General features: G+C 32.8%; 2 protein-coding genes across 2 annotated transcripts; one reads left to right on the forward strand and one right to left on the reverse strand.

Annotated features, from left to right (window-relative positions):
* The first annotated feature begins 2014 nt into the window (after nt 1–2014).
* Nucleotides 2015–3461, forward strand: LOC123214771 (LIM domain-containing protein WLIM1-like). The gene is made up of 5 exons (XM_044634750.1): nt 2015–2309; nt 2602–2698; nt 2772–2818; nt 2906–2989; nt 3103–3461. The coding sequence occupies exons 1-5, from the start codon at nt 2172–2174 to the stop codon at nt 3322–3324; spliced, it is 588 nt and encodes a 195-aa protein (XP_044490685.1). The 5' UTR covers nt 2015–2171; the 3' UTR covers nt 3325–3461.
* Nucleotides 3462–6246: 2785 nt separating this feature from the next.
* On the reverse strand, nt 6247–17495 carry LOC123214225 (ciliary rootlet coiled-coil protein 2-like). The gene is made up of 18 exons (XM_044634008.1): nt 17256–17495; nt 17082–17144; nt 15155–15248; nt 14934–15042; nt 14822–14860; nt 14315–14398; nt 14112–14173; nt 13566–13668; nt 12923–13063; nt 11498–11566; nt 11343–11399; nt 10992–11255; nt 10594–10677; nt 10345–10455; nt 9334–9404; nt 7524–7745; nt 7243–7336; nt 6247–6934 (listed from the first exon to the last, which is right to left on the reverse strand). The coding sequence occupies exons 2-18, from the start codon at nt 17140–17142 to the stop codon at nt 6635–6637; spliced, it is 1965 nt and encodes a 654-aa protein (XP_044489943.1). The 5' UTR covers nt 17143–17144; nt 17256–17495; the 3' UTR covers nt 6247–6634.
* Between the last annotated feature and the right edge of the window lie 824 nt (nt 17496–18319).

Consider the following 18319-nt stretch of genomic DNA (forward strand, 5'->3'; position numbering starts at 1 on the left):
GAGCTATGTCGTGGAAGGAGTTTGCAAGTAAGGGCTTTTCAATGAGTTTTGAGTGTGCCACAATCAATAGAGATAGAGGGTAGCCAACAAAGAGAAGACAAATGTTCAAAACGCTAAAATCCAGTCATTGAAGGCACTAACAAAAAGATGAGATACAATAAAGGTGCAACATAGACCAGAGAGAGATCACATGAGTGGCGTTAGCGAGTTTTGAGCATTGATGATGAGGAAGTAATTGATAAAGAAATTGCAAGAGGGCATGGTTGCACCTATTACACTGATATTGATCCAATTGATGTGGAAGAGAGGCTGGCGGCTCAATGGTAGTGGTGGGGTTGATTAGGACACTCAAGAAGAAGAGGGTAAAGGTGAAGAAAAAAAAGAAGAAGATGGTGTTGATGAAAATTGACCTCTAAAGAGATTTTTGTAATTTTTGCTAATTTATGATGGTAAGGTATTTTTGAAAAGTGAAATAGTTAAAGATAATATAATAATTTAAATTTCTAATATTGTGTCATTGTCTTAAATTTTGGGTGAGAAATTGCAATTTTTACCATTTTAAATTGGTCTTAAACTAAAAACCATTTTGCTGTTAGGAAGCCATCAATAAATTGTAAGAATTTAAATTGTTAAGAGTTGATGAGTAATACTAAATCTTTCTAATACTGTAATACCTAAACCAAACTTTATGGAAATTTTTGCCATTTTCAAAACCTCAGGAGAAACCTTTTATTTTATCAAACCTTAGGGGACTAATGTTATATATTATTATTTCAAAAAAAAAGAAAATTCCCAATTAACTTTTCCTATAATTCTTTTTAGGCCAAACGACTATTTCCCACCCAAGGTTTAGCGTTTTCTCAAATGTACCCCCTTTAACTATGGAAACACCAAACACCCACCCATGACCGGTTAGATTTAACTAAATCCTAACGGTGATAGGGGTAAAATCGTCATTTTTGCTATAATATTAAAAATAAACTAAAATAGAATCTAATTTTGCCCCCCTAAACTTTAAAAACTAAAATTTTTCTCCAGCCTAAGTTTTAAAAAATCACAGTTTCACCCTAAGGTTTGGTTTTGAAATCTCCGGCGACCGTTCCGGCTCCGTTGCCGACGGTCTCTCCCTCCCGAAGCAGCCTCTCCTTCCGGCGAATGCTTTCCTCCCATTTGGAGGCTCGATCGACGTCGGAAACGGGAAGAGGGACGAAGAACTTCGTCGGGGAAGACGAAGTTCTTCGTCTCCCCAGACGAAGACGAAGCCGTCGTCTTCGTCTGGGAAGACGATCGTCCTCCCACTGGGACGACGATCGTCTTCCCAGACGAAGACGACGGCTTCGTCTTCGTCTGGGGAGACGAAGAACTTCGTCTTCCCCGACGAAGTTCTTCGTCCCTCTTCCCGTTTCCGACGCCGATCGAGCCTCCAAATGGGAGGAAAGCATTCGCCGGAAGGAGAGGCTGCTTCGGGAGGGAGAGACCGTCGGCAACGGAGCCGGAACGGTCGCCGGAGATTTCAAAACCAAACCCTAGGGTGAAATTGCGATTTTTTAAAACTTAGGCTGGGGGAAAATTTTAGCTTTTAAAGTTTAGGGGGGCAAAAGGAGACAAAATTTCTAGGCGTTAGGGTTTGGTTAAATCTAACTGGCCATGGGTGGGTGTTTGGTGTTTCCATAGTTAAAGGGGGTACATTTGAGAAAACGCTAAACCTTGGGTGGGAAATAGTCGTTTGGCCTTCTTTTTACCTTCAATTACCCTAAAAGAGCTGCCTACTTTACGGGGCAAACAATTTTCCTTTTTTTACTGCTTTTATTAACTGAAATAATCTTGAAAATGGTATATTTACAACAAATATTTAAGACAGCATAGAAGAAAAATAAGATTATGTGAACTGGAAAGTAATAAGAAACTTTAAAAAAAGAAGAGCAGTGAAAAGAAATAGAAAAAAATACCATTGGAGTTGCTTTAAATTCGGACAAAATGATGACTAAGTAGCCAGGCCATGCCTTCAATCATCTATAAATCTGTTTTTGGCAATTCATTGCTCTCATAAAATCCCCATATTTCTCTTTTTATTTTTATTCATCAATAATCAACCATCTACCAACAACCCTTTCCTCTTCTCCATAAATCTTTTTTATAATCATACACAAGGAGAAAGTAGAGATCTGGCCATGGCTACATTTGCAGGAACTCAACAGAAATGCATGGCCTGTAACAAGACTCTGTATATTGTTGATAAGTTAACTGCTGATAACAGAGTCTTCCACAAGGGTTGTTTCAGGTGCCACCATTGCAATCGCACTCTCAAGGTAATCCCTGTATTCTCTTTCTTTCCTTTTGGTATATGGAATCTGGGATCAATTCAAGAAGAAATTCAGAAAAAAAAAAAAAACACCCACTTATTCTTGAGAAGCAACCAACAGATCAAAAACATATGTAGCAATTTTACATGAAAAAATAAAAATGGTAAACTGATGATATTTGATTGTTGAAAGCTCCATTCCAATTGGGATCCTTCATTTTTGTCTTAACATTTCTGCTAATATGTACATTGTGTATTATTTTCTTATGAATCTAAAAAATGTTTTTGTTAATTTGCAGCTGAGCAACTACAATTCTTTTGACGGAGTGCTGTATTGCAGGCCTCACTTTGATCAAATCTTCAAGAGAACTGGCAGTCTGGAGAAGAGTTTTGAAGGTAATAATAATAACCAGTCTTGCAATCTCCAGTTGAGTTGATCTGATTTGACAATCTGCTTGTCTTTTTCCAGGAACACCAAAAATCTTGAAACCTGAAAAGCCTGCTGAGCACAAAGAGGTACTTTGTTGAAAACAATATAATATGAAGCCTTTAGAATTCAATCCATGCTTTTCCTTGTAACTCACTCTTCATTTCTTCTAACAGAATGCGCAGAAAGTCTCCAACATGTTTGCTGGTACCAGAGACAAATGTGTTGGCTGCAACAAAACTGTTTATCCGACTGAGAAGGTAACAGAAGAAAGGAAACTAGTTGTTTTCTATTAAAATCTTATGGAGAAAGAAGAATGTATAAATTTATGTTTAAAATTGAGTAATGTTGTATGTAATGAATGTTGTGGTAGATCTCTGTGAATGGAACTGCATACCACAGGGGCTGCTTCAAATGCAGCCATGGAGGGTGCACAATTAGCCCATCAAACTACATAGCCCACGAGGGAAAACTCTACTGCAAGCATCACCACATTCAGCTCTTCAAGGAGAAAGGAAACTACAGCCAGCTTGAGGCTGATCATGACAAGAGTCCCACAACCGACAAACAAGCTTCTGTGGAAATTGCTACTTAATCAAATGAATTTTCTTGTATGGATGGCTTTTTAATTTTTTTTTCACTTGCCATGATTTGTGGGCAGTGATGGATGGGTTGTTGAGATTTCTAAGCGAGGTTGAGTGAGTATAATAAGATTTACCACAATTTGTTGAAGAATTTGCTTGAATTTTTATGTATTATCACAAATTAGTGATCCAAATTTATGAATACAAATATGACACCACAGAATCTATTAAGAAAATTAAATTATGCATACTCATTTTAAATATGTAAATAGGTATACACTAGATATATGTCATTATATAATTACGTGATTTTGAATTAAAGATAAAATAACATTTAATCATATGATAATACATATAAAAATATATTCAAAATAAATACATATAATATTGTTCATGTTATAACAAATCCAAAACAAGAATAAAAATTTCTATTGCTATTTTGGCGTTAAACTGAATGCATATGGTCCGTGAATTCTATTTTAAATTTATTAATTTCAATGATATGAAACCTCATAATTATGGGGTCCTTCGTCCAAAAAGTTGAATGTAAATGGAATGCTACAAGCTTACAAACTTGATAGAAACACAAGATGTTCATGTTGGCTAAAACATGGACCCTTTGTCCAAAAAATAACATGATTTCAACAGACCATTAATCTGATAAAAGCTGGTCTGAAATGGGGTAACTAGCTTAGCTCAAACTAGTTCAAGTTTGAATTTGAGTTTTAAGAATGCTCGATTTATCAAGTTTGTGAATCTAAAAGATTTCAATATGAATCAATTAAAATAACGTTATTTTGATAAATATGTATCAAACAATATTTATCAAAGAATATTTGATTCATCAAACTCGTGAATTTAAAAAATTTTGATATGAATCGATTAAAATAACGTTATTTTGATAAGTATGTATCAAACGATATCGTTTTAGTCATTTTTTGCTTAATCGAAGTACCAAACTGAACTCAAAACTTAGTTTGAGTTCAACTTCTCTCAAATGAGTTGAGCTTCAACGCCTTTGAGACAAATTCGACAAACTCGAGCTTGAACTTAGGCGAACTCAAATTCAATTAAGTTTGAATCCAAATAAGTTGCTTGCAAAATTACACACACACGCACACACACATAGGTGAGAAGAATCATTTCGGCATGATAGAAAATCAAGTATGGATGAAAATATGATTGATATAAAATATGGATCAACTAAAATTTAATTATAATTTTGAAAAAAGATTAATGCAATTTATACAACTAAAATATATTGAAATATTGAAAATCGAAATACTTCCTATTTGCTCATCCAAATCTTCAAAAGATCTAAAATGAAAAAACTGTAAAGAATTTTATTGAATTTGTCAAATGATAAAATTATTACAAATTTGAATTCTTACATAAATTATTGAGCTTTATAGACAAATGTTTTAAATATTTTGTCACCTCTTTAAAGATTTTTGGCGTATTTATAACAAAAACTTGAACTATTATAACAAATAAAATTATTATAAATTTGAATTTTATAAGAATTATTGAGCTTTGCAGACGAACATTTTGAATATCTTGTCAACTTTTTCAAAATTTTCAACTTTACAAGAAACACTTTTAAATATTGACACGTTGTGACAGAGAATCTTGCAAATAATGTAAAACTTTAAAGACCCTTAAATCTCTAAAAACTTTGCCCCATCTTGCGGCCTTTTCATCTTATATAAAACATGTGAATTTTTCTTTTTAACTTTGTTTGAAAATCGTTTTATTTTTAAGTCATATTTTAACCTTATCTCTTATATTTTTGTTTACAGGACAATCAGGTAAATGTCACTTCTTTAACTAATTTTAACATTGATTTTGACTTAACGAGTAACATTTAGATAAGTTCAAATGACCTAGCGAGTGACATGCACATATATTGATGTAGTTATACACGCACACAAGTGACAAGAACCATTTCAGCATAGTAGAAAATCAAGTATGGATGAAAATATGATTGATATAAAATATGGATCAACTAAAATTTAATTATAATTTTGAAAACAATGGATGCAATTTATACAATTAAAATATATTGAAATATTGAAAATTAAAATACTTACTATTTGTTAATCCAAATCTTCACAAAGATTTAGAATAAAAAAATTATAAAAAATTTTATTGAACTTGCTAAATATGATAACTTAGTTTTCAACTGAGAACTTCAACCTATTTATAACGTAAATTTTGAACTAGTACAACTAATAAAATTATTACAAATTTGAATTCTTGTAAGAATTATTGACTTTTACATACAAATCTTTTGAATATCTTGTCACCTCTTTGAAGATTTCCAACGTATTTATAACACAAATTTTGAATTATTACAACTAATAAAATTATTATAAATTTGAATTTTTACAGAAATTATTGAGTTTTACAAACAAATCTTTTGAAAATCTTGTCACCTCTTTCAAGATTTCCAGCTTTGTAGGAAGTACTTTTAAATATTGACACATTGTGATAAAAGATCATGTAAATAATGTGAAACTTTAACAGCCTTAATCTCTTGTGGCCTTTTCATCTTATAAGAAACATGTGAATTGTTTTTGTTTTTTAACTTTGTTCGAAAATCTTTGTATTTTTCAGTTGCTTTTGTTTACAGACGATCAGATGAATGTCACTCCTTTGATTAATTTTGGCATAGATTTTGACCCAACATTTGGATAAATTCAAATGATGAAAGATTTTTGCAAAATTCATCGAATCTTTCAGAATCTACTAAAATTCTGAATTTAATTTCTTGTTTAAGAAATTCTTTAGACCATTTGCTTGAGTCATTGGCCTTTAGGATTACTCCTCTTGATTGAATCATATTGAAGAGATTAGAGGATCCCCACAAATGATTTAAATAAATATATAAATATATATATTGAAACCTAAAGGTTTAAAGCTTTGGCTAAGGCTTTTCCGCAACAATTATAAATATTAATCCAATCATGATATGACTGTACAGCATACAAGCAACTGACAAATAAACCCATTTATATATTCTGCCAACATTCCCGAAACCACACCACGTTCAAATCATTAGGGCATTCATTAACAATGACATGATTTTGCAACATCTTCCACTCAGCCTATTTTGACATTGTCTCCTGGAGTGCAGCTGCATTTTCATATCCTTCCTCCTTGCCCTCGTAGATTTTCTTTCATGTCCTAAATCACAGGATATGTACATATATACAAAGAACCAATAACTTCCAGGACAAGCATCAACTGGAGCCAAAAATTAACAACCAGAGTTACTATGTGACAAGTCCTGTATCAGCGCGACTTCTAACCAGCCTCGCTTCACGAACCCCTTATGGCTGCACTGTCTTTCAATATCTGAGATGCAAGTATTACTAACTCCACCATCTCAAATCCAGCAGCAGAAACAGAATCTATCTTTTCACTGCAAGAGTCCACATATATATCTAGTGCACTGCCAATAGTTTCACCAATTGATCCATCATCTGCATCAGCTGACCAACTTAAAGGTAGGGAGCTGCCTAGGGCAGTCTTTACAAGTTTTGCGTCGGTAATGATTTCATCAAGAGAATCAGACATGCCAGTAGTAAATGTGCCCTCAGAAGTAACTGATTCTTTGACCTGCCAAGAACATTACAGCTATATACATTTCATTTCTTAAAAAGAAAAATTATGGATTAAAAGAGCAACACGGAAAATAATGCTAACACAGCATAACTCTTCCCATCCAAAATGAAAATGAGATTCCAAGCGAAGTGGGAAAAATGCAGCACCACAAAATAAAAATATGACTATTCAGATGGATCAACATATCTAACCAAACATTTAAAAAACTGTTGGATCCCTAGTCTCATGCCCAAGCAAAAAGGAAAAATGCACATCCTATCTATTGGAGAAAATGAACTATGATATCAAAGCACTAAAACTACCTTGGAAAGTGAGACACGAAGTCTATGAATTGAAGAGGTCAGATGCTCCATACTTTCCATGCTCTCCTTAAGGGTTGCATTTTCAATCCTCATTCTGAAAAAAAAATATATATAAGAAACAATAATATACAAGAAATAAGAGGAGATAAGGCACAAATCATTTTCATGTGAATTTGATCTAAAGATCAGTATAAAAAACAAAGGGGGCATCCTATGCATGAATGTGAACCACATAGCCATATCCCGCAATTTGAAGAAAGTATCAGAAAGCAATCACCAACCTGGCAAAATCCATACTACTGGACCTTCTGGCAGTCATGTCACCTGCATTATTTAGGTGAGTTTGAGTGTCCTGTCCACTGAAATCTTGTGCACCAATCCAACGTCTTAGATATGTTTTCTTCAACAAATTCCTTAACCTTCCATCTCTTTCAGGGGTAACAAGTCTATTTTCCCCCATTTCAGCCCAATGTTTTCCTTCTTTCATTCCATTACTGATTTTCCTACACAACATAATCAGAGGTACTTCTGTTAAATCATCAGAATTGAAACCAAGTATCAGTTGAAGATGGATAGATTTTTCCAGTAAGCAAAAGGTTATAGGTACTACAGATATATTACAACAATATACATCATAGCACAGTGAAACATCTAAATCAATCATCCAAAGATGAGGGTACAAAAGAAACAATCAGTCAAGACTCGAGTACTTGAAAATAATTAATTTAGGACAAACACATGAAATACTAGTTATCTAACTGGTTTGTCTTACTCTCGAAAAAGTGGTAAGCAGTACCATTCATTTCAATGTGCTTGCTTTATCAAAGAAAAACCAGCAAAGCACCATCACAAGGAATGACTAAGATTACAAGCCACACGATTACCTCCACATGCTACTTAATTGAATAAATAATTAAAAAGCCATAAAGCCTCTTTTGCTGGTTTTGCAAAGAAGGAATCCTAACCTAATTAAGCTATAATAGTATAGACCAATGAAACATCTTAAAATAGGGCATGACAATCTGCATGTAAACTGAGAAGACAAGGGATATTCCAACCACAAGCTGCTATAAAAACATTCAGCATTCAGCTTTGTTATGGATGAACACAAAAGAAATTCCAAAATTGATTCCACTGTGATAAATGGGCTTGGGTTGAACTCAGACCCAAAAGCTAAATCAAGGGAGAGGGGTTTCCAACGATATACCAGATCAGCCCAGCAACTTGGTGACATGGAATAAATTCAACATTTAATACCCTCCCTCACACATACACTGAGGCCTGAGGTCCAAACCCATCATTGCTTGCAAACTCATAGTTAAGGTACCATGATATATGGACATGATCAGTACTTCCTCCCAAAAAGTAGCTCAAAGGATAAGGGTGCACAACCACATATATACACCATAACAACTAGAGGGGAATGGGTCCACGTATCATGTTATGAAAACAAGACAGACTCAAAAACCGGAACTGGCCAATTCCAAGGATTTAGGAATTGGAACCAGAACCAACTAGGACAAGTTTTTACTTGAAATCCACCCAGTTGGTTCCAATTCCTCCTGGCACTATTCACTGGCAGCACAAACAAAGAAATCAATGCACAATGAAAATATTAATATGAACCAAATTTAGTTTTTCTTGGCACTTATGTTTGAGTAGCACTTTAAGCAACTAATAATTAAGCATCCACAAAAATTACAACATGAAGTTCCGTTGATTTCCTAAATCATTTGCAATTCAAAGTTCAAATATGTCCATTTCTAAGATGAATGAATACAATCCCAAAATTCAAAAAAGTTTAATCAAATAACATCATTATCTTAGAGGGGCAATTTGGTCATATCCACTAACTCGTAATAATTTAAATTTTAATGGCTCAAACAGTTCATCAACAATAGGGGGATTTTTGCTATTTCCGAAACCTCACAGTGATTAATATCATCAACTTAATAATAAGCGATAAAGATACATAATTTTGGATTTCACAAGAAAAGGACACACAGTTATTCACATATTTAATTCTTACTTGAAAGTCACAGCACATTAACAGTAACAGAACTAATATTTCTGCCAAAAAAAAAATCATACTCTTGTAGCAGATGGAGTTCCTGCTTTAACTGTGCCATCTCCATGAGAGCTTTTACCTTTTCATTGGTAACCTGAACCATTGAAGGATTCAACCCAATCAATAAGCTTTGCAGTGACAAGGCTATTAAAATTGAGTTCAGTTTCATCAAATAACATCATTATCCAACAAAAGCAACAAGGAATGCAACTTTCAGTTAAGGGCACAAATTTATTCAAGATTATAAAAGCATATCAATCACAAGAGAAGCCAAAAGTCTAGACCCAAAAAGAAAGCTTTTAAATGCAACATAATTTTCCTAAACCAAGGAATATTTACACATTCTATAATATACTCTACTGCTAACCTTTTTCAGGTACAAGTTTCAAAGTATTTGTTATAATTTAGAAATATTAGTAATGTACAAACAAAAAATAAAAATTCCCTTAGACAATTTCACAACTGTTCAGCAAGCACCACATACAACAAACAGATCCTACAATAATAGTTACCATTAACAGTCACAGAAAAGCATTATTGCTGCAAAATTCATGATCTTACCAATTTTAGATCAGGCACTTTTCAAATACACAATTTTTTTAAATTTCAAAAAGTTCAAACATGAAACAGAAACTCATATAAAAATTGGAAGAAATAACTCCGAAATACTTAGGAGATCAATATATGGACAGGACTAATTTACATGACTTTATGTTACTATTGAGTTGAGACTAATACCACCTAGCTCACATATATACGATGGAACAAGATTGGGTAATGCCACCAATACAGGAACTAAAACTATACATTGTAATAAAGCATGAAGGAAGTACAGGATATGATTAGACATGGGCTTCCTTTCATCATTTTTTGTCTTTTGAAAGAAGAAACAAATCAATATCGACTCAACTGTGCTTCCTGTCATCTGCTATACAACTGTAATATTGAAATTCTCAGTAGATGATTTCCTATCTGTCATCAAGTAACAAATGTAAAATCTCAACTAAGCATGTGAAGTAAAGACACGAAATTACTTGTAATAAGTTTCGCTGAAGTTCCTCAATCTTTTTCTGAAGAGCCACATTCACATTTTTTTCCAATAAATGTCTTTCTTCCTGTTGCGACAAAAGCAATAATGCTGCAACCTGGCAAAGAACAAAAGTTTGAGTAACAACAGTATAAGCACGCATTGGTCTCACAAACTGTAGCCTCAAGAAAAATAGACAAACGGTTAATATAAAACTAATTAGTAGTAGAGGGGATAAATATAAAATACACAGAACCTTCTCTTGCAAAGCCAGTGCAAGGGTTTCAGAGGTATCAGGCTTTCTTTCAGCTACAACATTAGATAAACCAGGGCTATTCCTCTGTAACAGATAAGAGAATAAGAAAAAATGGAATTTAGAACTGTAGATGAAAGAAGTGGACCGACAAACATATATATTCAGTTTATAATTCCAAAGAATCATCTTCCTCCTTGCAATTAGTTCAGCTAAATAAACAACAACCCTCAAAGTAAAATAAATGTTTATTATATGCACATCTTGACACAAAAGAGTGAACAAAACTATGAAGTTTGCAAGTGGAGGGGACTACCGTGCAAACTATTATATGTACATCTTGACACGTAAGAGCAAACAAAACTATGAGGTTTGCAACTGAAGGGGACTACTGTACAAACCTTAGATACTAAACTGGTATTAGCATCAGTACTTATATGTACATCTCGACACTCATATTCCTCTAATTTTTCATTTCTCAGATCAGTCCCAATATTCTGTCCTCTGCCCACATCAAACTGCTGCATAGTTTCTTGGATCACATCAGCCATTGATTTAATATGGGATTTTCCCTCATCAAGCAAATTCGTAACGTCAACTCTAAGCTGAGAATGGAAGTGGCGTAATTCTACAATCCCATTGATAAGGAATTTGTATGAATGGAACTGCATATAAGCCAACAAAATTAAAAAGAATAAGCAAAAGAGGCTTGGAATCACATAATTAAATATTATAAGACAAGAAGTTCTCACTATCTTCTTTTCCAATTCACGAACACTCTTCTTTAGATGGTTTTCAATTTCCAGACCCTATATAAAGAAACAAAATACATTTGCAGCCAGGAGGTAAGAGAATATTCAATTTACAAAAGAGTTAAGGCAAATGTGGACCAAGACAAAATAAATACCATGCGTAATTTACTTTGAAGATTCTCTACAGATCTCTTCATCTTCTCCACCTCATCTTCCAATGCACTCTGTCTGAGGCAAAGTTATTAAAGTTGCACGTAGACAACAAGAATCTCAATTGAACAGCAATTTCACTTTTCAAGAGTTAGAATTAGAAAAGTATTCAAGAATATCATCATATTTATTGTGGCAACAAAGACAAGCAGAAAAGGTTGTTCAACTCCCCAGTTCCACAAAAAGATTAGGCAAATGAAGTCACTTCTGTGCACCAGATCTAGCATTGCTACTTTATATCATAAGAAGGCAGCACCACACACGAGTAGAGAATCAGCCTCTAAAAAAATGAATGATTGTCATATAGTAGTCAAGAAACAAATCAAGCCAAATTTCAGGTCAAAGTACTAATTCCACGGGTTTCAACATTAACTATGGAAAACAAAATCATTGACTCTGATCATCTGAAGCAAAGCCATGACATAGTTGAAGCACTATCTGGTGCATGTCAATGCTTTTGGCTATTTCATGCCACTTTTCCACAGTGCAATGAGCTATCTCCTGATATGCTTATTTCATCTTTATTCAAATTCACCTTCAAGTTAAAATGAATTCTGATATACTTTGCAAGAAAATGAGAAAAAATTGTTGAACCATTAAATTATCTTTCCAATGATATATCACAGCTTTCAGTATACAGCTTCTTTTTCTTTATAAAACAGTTTTGTTATCCCTTGAACCCATTTTCCACTTAGCAGATTGAGGTTTGAATTACACTTCTGAAAACATGAACCTTGCAGTTTTTAGCCAAGTAAATTGAGGAATCAGATCCCCGACCTCATGGGAGCAATAACCAAGCTTGACCTCTTAATAACTCCTCAATATGCAACATTCCTTATTTTGTAACAATCTAAAACTCAACATCTAGAATCTCCACAAGTTCCACTCATCTATGAAACTAAGATATTCAAGTGAAGTAAACCAAGCCTTGCTATTAAAAGGCAAAAGACTAGATTTAAGAGTAACCCATGAAATTCAAAACAGAAGTTATTTCTGATATGTTACAACTATACAACAATTAACCACTTGTATGGGGCCAAAGAGAACTTGCATATAAAAAATCCAGTTGCAAAACATGGAAATAAGGTTCGGAAATATAACAAAAAGTAGTTGACATATATGTCTAAGGCTGCTTACTAATACTTTAAATATGTAAACTTCAATATTCCTCTCATTGGCTTATAAATCAAGTTAAGATGTAAACCCTTAAACAATTTTATGGATCAATGGACGCCACTTCCAACAGCCAAGCAAGAAAACACAATTACATACATCACAATATTATACCAATCTACTAACAAATAGAAGAGGTGTACATTTACCATTTGAAAATCTTATACTAAAGCAAAAATAAAGAGATAAAAGCATACTATGTATGAAGAGGTAGAAGTATCATTGAAACTCCACATTTCCACAGGATCCTGCAACAAATATGCACATTTATCATCCCAACTTGTATCCTCTAATCCCTCAACAGCTTGCTGCCTGATCTCATAAAACTTATTTATAACCTGTTGTAAGAAAACCAAGTAACTTTTTTAGAAAAGAACCTCCAAAGATTAAAAAAATTTTCAACTATTTAATTATACCTTAGAGTTTGCATTAAATTGCAACACCACATGTTGAGGAAACAATCAATTTGAAAAAGGATCAACCATGTACCCAGATTGAGCTAAATCTTTAAAAATTATATAAACAGCTCAGTTGCTTTAAACAGGTGAGATACTCTATTAACCATCTGAAGTTGTCAAATTGACCCAGCATCTTAAAATTTTGTACTTTTACAAGTATTAATGCATGTCCTACAAGTTACATTTTATACTGCATGAAAATGGTAATGTTAGACCACAGACAAAGATATAATTTTAATCTTAGCAGCATGGTCACATAAACTTCAATGCTAATTGAGCCTTTTAAATCAAAGTTACAAACAAAAAGCATTAGGACTTCCAGTAAGTTAAAAAAAGGCAGCTAGAAGATTTATTCTTTCTTAAAACCAACCTAGATGATTACCTCCTTGAAAGTTTCATTCAGCTCTTCTTCTTTTGCTAAATCAACCTGTAGTGTAGCATTAAGATTTTTCTGTTGAAGATAATCTGAGTTAAGCTCTTCCAACCTGTGTTACCAATTCATCACAGATTCAAATGTAAAATCCTATATACCAAAATCATTTGCACTGTTAATATCAACCACATAAACTATATTCAGTTTCAGCAGACATTCAAAGCAGCATGATAATCATATTAAAGTAATTATCAATCCAATGTCGTAATAAATGATCCACTCAAACTTCATTTCAATAAATTTTTAAATTTGATTTAGCTCACTGAATCAAAGGAATCATTTAATCCAGACAACAAGAAGCCTTAAATCCCAATCCCACAGACAATTTGTCACATCTCTTCGCATGGATACAGATAAAAAAATCATAAACAACAACACACAATAGCAACAATCCACCATCCAGAAGATCCACCTTAAATTAAAAGAATAAATTCTGAACCAAGCACTCCTCAAACATGTCAAGTGAAAAAAAAAAGATTTAAGTCTCATAAATACCTCTTATGGAACTCATTAAATTTCAGTGACATAAGCTCTTCTTTCTCCTTAGCCTTCTCAGCCTGTTATAAACCAGAGAGTAACCTTATATTATTCTAGAAATATAATAAATAGGACAGCACAAACAACACATTTTACTCAGCAGAGTCAGCACCAAACACTCAATATTAACAAAAGAACTTAAAGAGGGTGACTGCCATAACCTCCATTATTGAATTATCCCTCTCTGCAAAAGCAGCTGCCACACAACCTTGGAAAAATTTTAGCTGCTTTTCTGCTTCAACATTCTGGAAGAAAATGTTAAAAAATTGAGTCAAGATTAAATCAAATAGCAAAATTTTCCACTGAAACATAGAAAACATTCAGTTAATATGGAGACTGAGACGAAAAGCAGAGAAAATGATAAAATCAATAAGATTACACAAACAAATAACTAAAAATATTCACAGATGAATTTACTGGTTAAATCCATATCAACGCAGAAGAAACCAACTCAAGGAGGATAATAAGAAAAACCTTTTAACAATGCTTCACCCTGACCATCAGAAAAGCATAAATCCATATAAAGGATAGCTATATGAGCTTTGTGTAAAATAAGACATTTATAAATTTCTGACAGTTTGCTGAACAATGCACATGTTACCATCTATAAAACTCTTTATACATGCACAGATGCACACACAAACACACATAAAGATGGAGAGAGATACCTTTGTGACCTCTGCAGCATGTAGATCTGCTAACTGGCTCTATAGACATAAAAACAAACAATAAGCTTCATGTAGATAAATAAAGTAAAAATATGAGAGTTGAAATTATCACTTTGATTTGGTACGCCTCTGACAGCTCCTCTTGAAGATTTAGATTATCCCTTGTGCAAGCAGCTAACTTCTTTTTCAAGTTCTCAATCTCCTGCTCCAAACCAGCTGTCCTGATAGAGCATTAATTTTAATAATATAGATCTTAATTGCTTCAGAGTCACTGACTATCAGGCTACAACAGTCAACAATTAAACTGATTTTCCCAGAGAAAAAAAATTATACCTCTGAAAATGCATTCGAGTAGCCACAACTAGGTAACTTGGTCCAGCTTGCTGCATACACAACTGTTCAATATCCTTGCGTAATTCATCTCGCTCTGCAAAAAAAATATAGCTCATATATTACATACTGTGGAAACAAATCAATAACCAGAAACACATAGTATGTAGGGTCCAAAATTTACAGATTTTCCATGTACAGACTGAGCTGTTTAGCTCTTATTCAAAAGAATGGTGCTTAACTATTTGAAAAAACAAGCATAGACTCAGTCTATTTAGTAGATACATAGGAAGTGCTCATTTCACAATTAGAGGGCATAAAAGATAAAGTTTCAGGATTAATTTATATAAATATGAACTGTTAAGAAGTGGTCTGGAGGCATATTACACATCAAGATCAATAACATACTAAACACATAACAGACCACATAAGAAAAGAGACATGATAATATAAATTAGTTCGACATAACCCCTGACATTCATGGATAAGAGGGATATTTTAACATTAAGACCAATGCACAAGAATAGAAACACTTAATACCCAACCCATACTAGCAAAACTTACAAACAATCCCAATTTCACCACTCAACCCAGAGTTTTAACTACTCTTGTCACATCTCTCTTTAGATGGCATACCCTATTTACTCTCTTTTCTCGCATCTCCCCATATGATACGTACAGAGATATTATTTAGTTCTAATAGCACTTATACTTTTGTTTCTAATCTTGCAACTTATGGTAAAGTAAAGAGGGTAACAACTTTGTAGAAATGCACTCTTCTAGCTCTCTTGTAGGTGATTTGGCAAAAAGAATTAGCCTAATCTTTGAAGAGAGTAAAGAAGAATATGCTAATATATTTAAGCTAAATTGAATTTCACCTAGTCACATAGTCTATTAACAAGATCAGTAATCGTTATTCCCTCCACCTACAACTTGAAATTATTGTAGTCTATTGCTTATGCTAAATCTGAAAATAACTAACATCCCAAGCTCATCAACTAGCCAAATTTGCTTGAACAAGAATTCAAGAAGGACAAAGAAGCTCACTTGCTCCCATAAAGCATAAACGAGGACAGACATTCATCACTGCAGAAGGTGATGGCTTTAAGTAACCTAGGCTAAATAGAAACACAAGGAAATCTGTACACTCGAATGATGGAGTTAGCAATCATAAGAAAAGAGACAGTGATACTCTTAAACAAGTTGCATGTTTTGTACTTAAAAAATCCAAGGAAAAAAGGATTAAACTCCCCCCATGCACTGCTCTTCTTTATCCCTTAGTCTATGTCAAAGCCCTTGGAAAATTTTAGAGCCTTAAGATGGATTAACTATATGTTCTTCCAAGTTGTATTTGCTATTAGAATTAATCTAGAAAAACAATTATTGGAAAAGCTACAAGGAAATTTTACTTAAGATTTAAAAAAAAAAATTCTATAAGATTCTCTTAAAATTAAATAGTCCCCACTCAAGAATAACACTCTAAGAAATTGCATCTTGTTGGCATTACTCATTAAACCAACATCTAAAGATCATATAGATAAAAGGTAAACATGATCCTTAATTGAAGGGGTTTACCATGGTTGACCATTGATTGCGAATTAGTCACACTTTATAAGTTAGTTACCAAAATGGCAATGCATTATAATTCATAACCCTAACAATTTGACGTTGAACATATTACAAATATCACCCCTGATCCGGGAAACAGTAGCAAGATTTACACCCAGTACTGAAGAAGTGAAGAATTCCCTTCAATAAAAAAGGGTTAAAAACCAAGTTTCCCATTAGGAAATTCAATAATTAAATGTTATCTACAATCAAGTAAAGCAAATTCAAAGTAACAGCATCAGCTTCATTCCACTGAAACTGTCACTTTCTTGAAACAAAACTTCAATTCAAGAATAAAAAAATAAAAACGAGGAGCACGTACCATGCTCCAGTTGCTGGATGCGAGCCATCAGCGACTCGTTCTCATTTAAATTTCCATCCATCACTGAACAACACATTAATAAGAAAATGAAATCAACCATAATAACAATAATAATGATAATAATAATAAAAAAATCTGATCCAAAATCGAAAGAAATAAAATAGAAAGTCGTACCTTGAAAATAGGTTCAGAGATAAATTGAAGTAAGCAGGAAAAATTAAACTGAAGGTAAAAATCGAATACGAGGGAGAAAGACGTTTCTCTCTCCAACGGCTCTCCCTCCTCTAATGACCTTAGCTTCCTTCAAGACTCGAGAGAGAGAAAGGGTGGGGAAATTTCACAGAAGAGTTTCCTCAATTCTCTTGTTTTTTGTTTTTCTCTCCTATTTCTTGATATAGTTTAGACTGTGCTACCAATAAGCTTTCCAATTTCCTTATTATGAAGAAATAATTATTTTATTCTTCACAGAGGGCCATATGTAATAATAAATATTCAATAATTTTTTAACAAAATTAATTAAAATGATATCAAAATTAACGTGACTTAAACGACATTAACCAATTTACAAGGATCCTAAAACCCTTAATTTAATCATTAAAATTATGTGTATCACTTTTTATATATAATAATATATTATTATATAATTAGATATTATTTTATTTTTAATTTTTAATTATTTAATTATATGATAATATATCATTATTTATATATAAAATTATACACATAATATTACTTTAATATTTTCTTTTTTTATATATATATTTTACCTAGTAGAGTTTTTTTAATATTTAATCATATAAAAGAGGTTTTTGATAGTTTAGCATACAAGGTAAACTAATATTTTTATCATGTGGAGGTTAATGGATACTTTATCATATTAAGGGTTAAATAATATTTTATAATTTTTATGCAAAATTTTTTAAGAGGATATTTGTCATTTAGTTATGAAATTTTTTGTTAATTTTAATTACAAAACATATATAAGAAACTTTAGTTGTGAAATAATACATAAAACAGATTGGTATGAGTTTCAATTGATATTTAATAATACGGGAATAAATTGATATATTATCATACCAGGTGAAAATACACTTCGATTTGTGGTGACAAAATTGTTTTTTCATGGAAGCTAGAGGGAGAAAATGTGTGATGAAGTAAACAAAAAAACAAATACATTTATTTTACAATCTTAAAATTAAACAGGGACTTGTTAAAAAAATATACCTGCCTTAAATAAC

The sequence above is a fragment of the Mangifera indica genome, chromosome 4 (assembly GCF_011075055.1).
Source record: "Mangifera indica cultivar Alphonso chromosome 4, CATAS_Mindica_2.1, whole genome shotgun sequence".
Lineage (NCBI taxonomy): Eukaryota > Viridiplantae > Streptophyta > Magnoliopsida > Sapindales > Anacardiaceae > Mangifera > Mangifera indica.

Excerpts from the sequence above, each read along its gene's own strand:
- LOC123214771 (XM_044634750.1), top strand. The coding sequence starts at position 2,172 with ATGGCTACATTTGCAGGAACTCAACAGAAATGCATGGCCTGTAACAAG. Across the intron at positions 2,310-2,601 it reads ATTGCAATCGCACTCTCAAG|CTGAGCAACTACAATTCTTT; the intron begins GTAATCCCTGTA and ends GTTAATTTGCAG. Across the intron at positions 2,699-2,771 it reads TCTGGAGAAGAGTTTTGAAG|GAACACCAAAAATCTTGAAA; the intron begins GTAATAATAATA and ends GTCTTTTTCCAG.
- LOC123214225 (XM_044634008.1), bottom strand. The coding sequence starts at position 17,142 with ATGGATGGAAATTTAAATGAGAACGAGTCGCTGATGGCTCGCATCCAG. Across the intron at positions 13,669-14,111 it reads TTTAATGAGTTCCATAAGAG|GTTGGAAGAGCTTAACTCAG; the intron begins GTATTTATGAGA and ends TTGGTAACACAG. Across the intron at positions 7,746-9,333 it reads GAACTCCATCTGCTACAAGA|GAAAATCAGTAATGGAATGA; the intron begins GTATGATTTTTT and ends TATGTTGTGTAG.